The following is a 9,465-nucleotide window of genomic DNA, read 5'->3' as shown; positions in this document are numbered from 1 at the left end:
GAGTATGTAGCGTGAAAATACTTATAGAGTGAAAAGCCTGCTGGCAGTTTGCAGCCTTTAATCCATAGATTCTCCCGTGGTTTTAGCCATAGGGAATGACTCTTGATTCCTGTGTCCCCTTCACAGGTGTGGGGAATGGGTTGTTAGCAATCTCAGCAGAAATCTACCTTTGTTCTGAAGGTATCCTGCCGGCCTGGCTGCAGGGCTGATCAGCATGTTGCAGTCACTGAATGCGGCTTGCTTAACATTTTAAAGTCTCTTGCCTTCTCCCTACATTACTTGGGCAAGTTACTAAACTTTTGTGCCTCTGTGTTTTCATCTGTAAATTGAGATTAGGTAATAATAGTAACTACCTCATAGAATTGTTAAGATAAATTAACTAGTTTCTTCATGTTCAGGACTTTTCTGGAATGTTGGAAATGGTCAATAAATGTTAGCCCTTACAATGATGATCACGGAATACCAAATAGCTTGAGCTGCCTTTATTCAGTCATTATTTTCCTTTTATTGGTAAGGAGAATGTTGACTGAAAATTTCCCTGAAATTTCATAATAAAGTCAGTGATGGAGATAGAATTTCAGTGGGATCTAGAAGGTTTGGATATGTAAACGTTGGCCCTTCCAGGTAGAGGAAATAGTATGAGTAAACTCTGATGGGGAGAAACCTGGGATTGCCCCAGGAAGGGTAAGTAATCCAGTTGAAATGCAGTGTAAGGTGCTTCTTGGGGAGAAGTAGGAGTTCGGGTGGGAATGGAGATTTGAGTTTAGCCCCTGGAGGTCCTGGGAGTTTGCACTGAGGGCCTTTGGGTACCGAGATCCCTTTGGCAACAGGTGGACGATTATAGGAAATGGGATCAAGGCAAGAAGACCAGCTTGGAGGCTATCGAATTAGTAGGAATAGAGAGGAAGATATAGTATTGATAGCACCTAGGAATCGATACAGGTGGTAGGTAGGTCTCAAGCGTAGGTAAGTGCTATTAACAGAAATAGGGAACTCTGGGGTAGAGTGGGTTTAGGATAGAGGAATATGATTTCAGTTTGATGAATGTCAGTTTGAGATACAGATAGGACAACCCAAGAGAACTGCCCCTTTGATAGAAATTCAGAACTGGAATGCAGGCCAAGACTTCAGCTTTAGAGATAAAGTTCCAGAGTCAATTCTGAGAGTAGTGAAGACATGAAAATATATGAGATTCCCTGAGACCACGCCCGTAGACTCAAAAGAGACTCCACTTTCTTTGGATAGAGACAGCTAAGGCATGAGCAATAAACATGGTACCTAAAATGCTGGAGGGTAGGAATTTGATTCAGCTGCTGTGTGTGAGTTAGAGCCTCTCCTCACATTCCCTACAGTGCTTCCCAGTCTTTAAGCCTGTTCATGGACCAAAGGAGATATTTCCCTTTTCCTCATCACATACTGATGGGCAGTAACTCTCAGGATTCCTTTAATACTGGGCAGAGGATTAGGCTCAGATTATGGAATTTTAAAACGGCATTATGAAATCTACATATTTTATATTAAAGTTAGAAGACAGAGGCTCTGAAGACATAACTTCAAATTTAAGAAATTTCAAGACCAAACTGTTTCATAACCTTTCATTTTGTATGTGGTTTTCAGTGGGTATAAAAATACTCAGTGGGTGTGTGGGTGGTTTCTCGTGTTTTGGAAATGGTGAGAATATGAGATGCTGAGCGTTGGGTTCTGGGATGAGAGCTATAATTACTAACTCTGATTCTTTACCAGGATTGGCTCATGGGTGGATATCTGATTCTAAAAACCCAACAGTCCAGAATTTAGAGCAATAAACCACTGCCCCGTCCTGCCCCCGGAAACGAAAAGAATTATTGTGGCAGAGAGGAGAGGGAATGTGGGATGATGCTTCTTCTTGTCTTGTCTCCTTTCGTGACGTTCGCTGACCATTCAGGTCAGTGATGCGACTGAAACGAAGGCTGCTGTGGCTTCTCTTAGCCTGATACACAGCAGCCACTGCACAGCTGTGATGGAAAGACTTCTAAATATAACCCACACTCATTTCAAATCCTCCTCCCCCAAGTCTTGTCGGATGTGGTAAACACCCTAAAAATACCTGCTCTCTGAACCTCTGAGGTATCTGAAGAGGAAGGGGCAAGTGGAATTAGGGTTGAGTGGTGTTTTGGGAGCCCAGGCCAGCTACCAGGACCGCTGCCCACTGGGGTCTGCTCCGGAAGCTGTTTGGTGAGCTGTCGACCATGCCATCCTGTTCAAGGATAAGTGCCTACTCTTGAGGCTCATATTCAGTGTTGGCAGGTTTCAAGGGAACTATTCATAGACCAGGCATCTGTTCTCTGTCCCATTGACCTCAAACCTGCAGCTGCCACCATGGTATTTAATCAGTATGGTGGTTTTTAGTCTTATTTCTCTGAATCAGAACTTTACTGCTGGCAAGGACCTTAGACAATATATTGTTCATAAAACATTCCATTAAAATCACTACATTTAGGGAGTCACATTTCTCTGCCTATATAGTGACAATAGCCATTTGGAAATGGAGTCTCAGTCCTTGATTATTAAAAGAAATCACTCACCATTATATAACACAAATAAGAGCTTAATGAAAACCAGTATTTTTAAAAATAGTGACTAAGCCATTCTATGCAAAGCTTTTTATTTTTTATTAAAAAAATGTAGTTTTGAGGCTTCTTTCTCACCACAACTTCAGTATTTTGAATATAAAGTTCATTGGCAACACAGCCAGAACACCAGTAGTCTTGTTTTCAAGAAGGCTTTCAATATCCAGTTTCTGAAATCCCAAATTCATATTGTGGAATTGTAAACGAAGGACCATAGGTGACCTCTTTTTCTGGGAAAGAAAGGTTTTCACAGATTATCTCCAACACCCATGGGATGCCTTCAAAGTCGTGCAGGCAGTCAGCACCATCTTATAAAACAGCATAAATCACCCAACTTTTAAAATGTGCAATAACTAGCTAACCCAGTCTTCTTCAGTAAACTTTGAGAAGGCTGGGTGAAGAGCCTATGCTAGGGGCTGTGTAGAGGAGACAGAAAAGCCCCAAGAAGCCTGTACCCCTAACGGAGAAGATGGGAACAATTGATGTGCCAAGTAGTTTTAAATATGTTGCATTATGGTGGTTACAGTATTTCCATTACTGTAACAAGTATGTACCCTCCACTGTGAGCTTCTCAGGGCTCCTTCATGTGCCTGGAAGAGTGTTATGCTCTGAGTCGAAAATAATATGAAAGTTTTTCTTGTGTTCAAAGCTATCAAAGTGGGTACAGTTTTTTATGTCTCTTACTGCATACCTGAAAAAGTCACCTCTAGAAGCTCAATTTTTCCTGGGTCAGTACATGTGTAACAAGGAATGAGGTACCTGGGGAGATAGTGTACTTTGGGAGTCAGTGCGATTTTGTGGTAAGAGTGGGGTTGGAGCTGTGTAGAACCTTCAGTTGTGTAGAAGCCAGCGAGAGTGTGGGTACAGAGGGGTAGGGTAGCTCCTATTTCCACGTATGTCAAGAGGAGAAGAAGGGAGAAGGTAATGTGCAAAACGTTTGATACCTAGGTGTCACAGTTCATGGATTCTCAAATGTTTCCCTTCTGAAATTCCAGAATGAAGAGCTTCGAAACTTATCCCTTTCTGGCCATGTTGGATTTGACAGTCTCCCTGACCAGCTGGTCAACAAGTCTACTTCTCAAGGATTCTGTTTCAACATCCTGTGTGTTGGTAAGTGACTCATCACTTGCTGCCAAGCAAGGAATCTGACCCTTAGTTGGCAGGTGACAGTCAGAGGTGGCATGTTTCAGGGAAATTTTTTTTTCTTTCATTAGTAAAGCAGAGCAGTAATATGCATTCTGTATATGTTACACAGTTACAAAGATTGAGACTTACATTTGGGAAAATGCTTTGTAATCTTGGTGGTATTACTCAAATTGTTATTTTTATTCGTGTCACAATGTCGAGTAAATGATCAATTTAATATTGTTATTAAAACATTTATTTTAATTTTTGGTGTGGGGAGGGACTTAGACCCTAACTAGACTTTAGAAATTAAAAGAAGGAGCTAATTGTACACTTATAATAAGGTCACTCAAAAGCCTTTTAAGAATTCGTTTTTAGGGTCTCTGACTACAATGCAATAGTAACCTCCATTGAAGTCTTTTAAAAGATATTCTACCTACAGTAAGTGAAATCTGAAACTACTCTATTTTAATAAACTTATAATGTTTAAAATTTTTGCTTTTAGAGCAAAAAACAATTAAAAATTCTACTTTATATATGAAATTTTTTTTTTGCCTGAATCGTCAAATTAACCTTTGTCTTTAAATTTGAATCTATAGTTGACTTTAGTTTATTCCTGGTAGATAAATGGCACAGGCCAAAGAGATCTGACTTACTCACATCCTTAGTATGTTTTATTCATATCCATTAAACATTATACATGAGGCTGGGCCTCTGACCTTGGTATTTTTCTTCTCTGTAGCTGTATCCCTTTTAAATTAAGAGGAGGAAGGAAGAAAAGAAGGTGGAAAAGAGGAAAATAGAAATTTAAATCTCCTGTTGGTTTGAAGCAGCAGTGTCCCTAGAACAGATTATGGCCTTTCCTTTACCCTCTCTGTCACTCCTTATGAATGACCAGGCTGAACAGCAGTGAAGTGGTTTGGGCTGCATTGTTTTGTTGCCATTATACTCTGGGTATATACTTCTGAGATATCACTCTGAGACAGACCAAAAAGAATTCTGTATTTCTATATGTAGCTAAATGGACCATCCTTTCTCCAGGCTTGGCAGAATGTACCAGACTTACTTCTCTTGTCCAAGTAAAATTAAATGAATTTGGAGATGGTGTGCACTCAATGTAAGAGCCACCATTTTTTATTCGATAGTTATTGGTGGGAGGGGCAGACATTTTTCTTTTTGAAAGTATTTGAACATTTTGCATATAACTGCTACACTGGACATTCATTAGTAGAAAACCACAATCGACTTGCACAGTAGACCAGTTTCCTCTCTGGCATTTTGTCTTTAGCCCTGGATAAGAGAATGACTGGAGAGAAACATGACCAGAGCAGCCAGCTCTCATGCTTTCCCGTTTCCTCTACATGAAGCCTTTTAAAATTCAGTAGGGGATCTCTTGAATGGCAGCTAGTTCTACAGAGTGGCATTAATAAGTTGTCTTTTCTCTTACAGTAAATACTCATTGCAGAGCAGGGCAGTTCTTCATTAGCATAGCAATTTGTTGGCAATTTGCTGATTTTCTATTGAAAAGTGTGCTAAATTGCAGGCCAATTACTATTCTGGCTTCTCTTCCCTGCCTTCCCCAGTCCTGTCTCCCAAAATCAGCTTCAAGAGTACATGTGAAAGTTATGCCCTGGCCCCTCCAAGTAGGAGAAGCCTTGCAGTGGGACTGGGCTTACTGGATGGACCTGGCTTGACCAGGTGTGTGGTGTGAAGTGGGGCGTGTCGGCTCACTGGCTGACCCCTTGTGTTAAATAGCACAATAATGGCGCTAGTTAGAATTCCTCATGAGCCACATCCATGCTGCCCTGTTGAATTTGTAAAGCAGCTACTATTCTGACTCTCCTAGGTGGGTGATAATACCTGTGATTCTAGATTTTTATTCTGGTTCCACTCTTAAATATGTTTAAAGTTAGTTTTTCAAACTAATGAAAATAATACATATTTATTGTTTTTAAAAAAATTATACCCCCTTTCCTCTTTCACTCTCATTTCCATCCACAGGAATAACACTGGAATCCTTCTAGAAACTTTCTACATCTTTCTGTATTTGGAAATTATTGTTGGTGGCTTAAAACAACACCCATTTATTATCTTTGCAGTTCTGTAGAAGTCCAACATGTGTTTCACTGGTCAAAAAGTCAAGACATCCCCAGGGCTGCATTCCTTCCCAGAACCTCTAGGGGGAGGCTGTGTTTCCTCACCTTTTCTAGCTTCTAGAAGCTGCCTACATTCTTTGGCTCTTAGACCCTTTCCTCCATCTTCAAAGCCAGCACTGTGGCATCTATGATTGTTCTTGTATTAGAAAATTTTTCGAAAAGAATTGCTGAAATCCAGTTTAAACTCAAAGTTAAGACTCTTCCTCAGTCCCCAATGCACTATAATATATTGAATTGTGTAATTAAGAACAACTGGCTCTAAGGATTCAAAGAGTGTCTTCAGGGCTTTGTCTCTGGTTCTTGGTCCTGCTTGCTTCAGCTTGGCTTCATGTTCAGATTTTTCTTCGTGGAGGTAAAGAAAAAGGAATAGCCTCCAGCAGTACTACCAGTTATAGCAACTCCAAAGGAAAGAAGAAGCCATTCCTGACAAGTCTCACTGAATAGTCACAGGATGTCTCTGATTGACCAGGTCTGAGTCATATGTCCACTCATGGTGGGAGATGGGGTTAGTGTACCTCTAAGACACAAGAGGTTCCCTATAGGAAAGAAAACTTAATCAGAAAGGAGATTGGGCGTGGGAGAGGCACACACTGGACAGACATAACCGTTCTCTCACAATCATATAAGTACTTTTTTGTTTTTGTTTTAGAGATCATGCTGTTCATATTCTTCTGCGTTTCCATTTTTTCACTCCACTGGCTGTCTTCTCAAACCAGTATTTCAAGCTAACAGGTTCTTTTCCATAACTCTTGGGAGCCCTGTGATTGGAGCCAGCATTAGCTCTTTGGGGGACTGGTGCCAGCATTAAGTATTAAGCATACTTATCCTCAGAGGATAGAACACATCAAATCTTTTTTACCATAAATATTTTACAGCAAAATATCTGTATAAGAAAACAACTCTCACTGTCAATTAGTGGTCCTATTAATCTGTTTTTAAATTAAAAGTCTATGAAAAGGTATTCTGGTTGATCAAAACATTTAGACAGCCACTTAGAGGAGTAGGTGTCATGTTTAGCTTAAGAATATCCATGGTACTTTCTTTTCCCCTTGTCATCCTTGTCCATTTGTATTTTTTTACAGTTTGCGTCTATGGTGTTTATAGCATCATTTATTTTCATGTGATAAATATAAAAAGGAATCAAGGATTTAAAAAACAGTTATGATGCTAGTAAGGAAACTGATGTTTATCAAAAAGGTCTTAGAATTGTCATTTTCTCTTGTGGCAAGACTATGGGTTACAAACAGAGAAAACAAACCAGCACAGAAACTCATCCTGGCATGAGCTTAGTCTAGTTTTAGAGGCACTGAATTAAATGTTTGGTATTAGGCTCCATCTCTGTTGAGTCCTAGAAAGAAATGTAATAAAGAGTGTGAGAGTAGTGTTCACTTAACTGGGAAGAGAATTCTTGATGCCAAAATAGATACCAGAGCACCCAGGAGCTGATAGTTCCCCTCACTTTCCATCTTGCAGACAAACACTAAATCACCGCAAAGCTGATTTTTATTTCAAATAAAGCCTTTTCGGTCTTACCCATGCTGAATTTTTCTCCAGAGAATCTAAATTAGTATTTAGCCTTTCTTCACAATTTTAAATTTAAATATCTTTCTCATTCATTTTCCAAAATGACTCTAGCTCTTAGAGAAACTTCAACATTGATCCAGCTGTATGTCGGTTCTTTGTGGACATACAAAGATAGATAAAATACTGTAACATCCTTCCTTGCCTTTGAAGAGGAACCAGTTCAATAGTAGTGTCAAAGTAAATTAATAATATATTTTGAAAGTAGAAAATTTTAAAATAACTCAACCATAATTGAGGGGATGACAGAAGAGGAATAGAAAACAGACAAGTTTAAAATCATTTTAGCCAAGGCTATATTGTCACTGTAAACTGTGTAGGATTTTACAATCAAATCTTAAACATTTTATCTCATCTTGCTTTTCCAGGAAAGGATATAAAGTGATTTACAGGGTGAAATGAATGAGTAAATTAATAAAGATAAAATTTATCCCAGAAGATAAAGTGAAGCCAGGGATAGAAGCAGAACTCAATGCCAGCAGGCCTGCTTATAGCAGCTAATTCTACCAGGAATACTTATGTCTCTCAGCCAGCGGTCAGAGCATAGAGGGAGTCCATTCATTCAACAGATATTTACTAGTACATATTATATTGCCAATTATAAGTTAACGTTTAACGGTGATGGATTTATAGTATCTATAAAGTAAAAACAAAATAGTTGGTCCAGATGAAACAGTTTCACCTGGAAAAATTTCTCCCTTGGATTTTCTGGAGAGAGATGTGGTGAATGTCTCCACGTCTAGGTCTAGGTTCTGAGCGTCCCCAAAGTCAGTGCAGTCTATCCATGCACTGCCAGTGTCACATGCTGTTCTTTGAAGCCCCTCATGCGGGCTGGAGGGATTAGCCAAAGCATGTGTCATCAGAGGCAATTCTCTGAGGAGTTAAGACAACACAGCTTAGGTACATAGCTCTCTGATTATCTGGCTCCATCCAAGAATAAAATCTAGACTATTTCGAGGAGTCAGACACTCCTTCTCACACAATTACTTGGATCTTGGCAATCAGAGTAAAAGATGCTGAGTCACAGATCAACTATTTGATCAATCTACAATTACTTTCTAATAATATAGTTTTTTTTTTTTTAATGTCCAGCTTAGAGCCTGTAGATTAAATAAACCTGAGAATAGAATGGAAGAGGTAGGACTGCTTTCCACTGTGATGTGGGTGTCACGTTCACTAGCATTGGCAGGAGCAGGAAAAACAGAAGCCACAGATAGCACTTCAAGAGTAAATCTGTAATTATTCTAACAAGTGAATGTTTAGGCAGATGGATTTATAACAGAATAATAAACAACAAACTCTGAAAAATTTACCAAAGTGGCAAATCTCTGTATAAATGATCATCAGGATAATTTTTCTTTTCAATTAACTTTTAATAATGCCTACTCCATATCAGGTACTCTGCTAGGGAGTTCTGAAATGCTTCAAATTAGTATTAGTCATTAATTTTCTCAAAATGTTGTTTAGTTTGAACCGGAACCTATGCCTAGTAGGCTTTCTGTTACTCAATTAGAAAGAAGCCTTTTGTTCTTGCGGGTCCTCAAAAGTATAAAAATGTTCTTTCTGAGGCTAGAGAGAGGCCTCAAAAACAAATGCATTGAAAAACTCCCCTAGTTTTATAATTACTTTTATTCCAAAAGCTGTCATTTTTACTGAATTGCTTTTGGTGAATCACACTGCTGCTAGAGTAGCTATGTCTAATTACGACTCTTAAAAGCACAGAGCATAGAAGTGGAAAGTAAAGCACTCTGAAATTTAGAACAGTGGTTTTCCGACCCACTGATTAACCCTGAGCTAAAAGCAGGGCCAGGAATGCTAATCGTTCATAATTTCCACCTTAGTAATAAATGATAATTGAAATTACCTTACCTTTAAAAAAGGAGAAAGCATGGTGTTCCTGATTTACATGTGCTTAACTAATTCTCAACCTAGTAAAATGAGATGTTAATTTCAGTCCTGTCAAGGTAATTTAGGATCCTTGCCATGGAAATTGA

At 39.1% G+C, this 9,465-nt stretch overlaps 1 protein-coding gene across 3 annotated transcripts in view; it reads left to right on the top strand.

Annotated features, from left to right (window-relative positions):
* The window catches only part of SEPT11 (septin 11), a 118,167-nt gene that overhangs the window by 41,306 nt on the left and 67,396 nt on the right, over positions 1-9,465 (top strand). For all 3 annotated transcript variants that reach the window (XM_025043792.1, XM_025043793.1, XM_006907630.3), the window contains exon 2: positions 3,605-3,719. In XM_025043792.1, coding sequence (XP_024899560.1) covers positions 3,605-3,719 — 115 coding nt within the window. The remainder of the gene's footprint in view (positions 1-3,604; positions 3,720-9,465) is intronic.

The sequence above is a fragment of the Pteropus alecto genome, unplaced genomic scaffold, assembly GCF_000325575.1.
Source record: "Pteropus alecto unplaced genomic scaffold, ASM32557v1 scaffold161, whole genome shotgun sequence".
NCBI classification, from domain to species: Eukaryota; Metazoa; Chordata; class Mammalia; order Chiroptera; family Pteropodidae; genus Pteropus; species Pteropus alecto.
The sequence above is the reverse complement of the archived record's forward strand: the minus strand, read 5'-3'. Positions and strand labels throughout refer to the sequence as shown.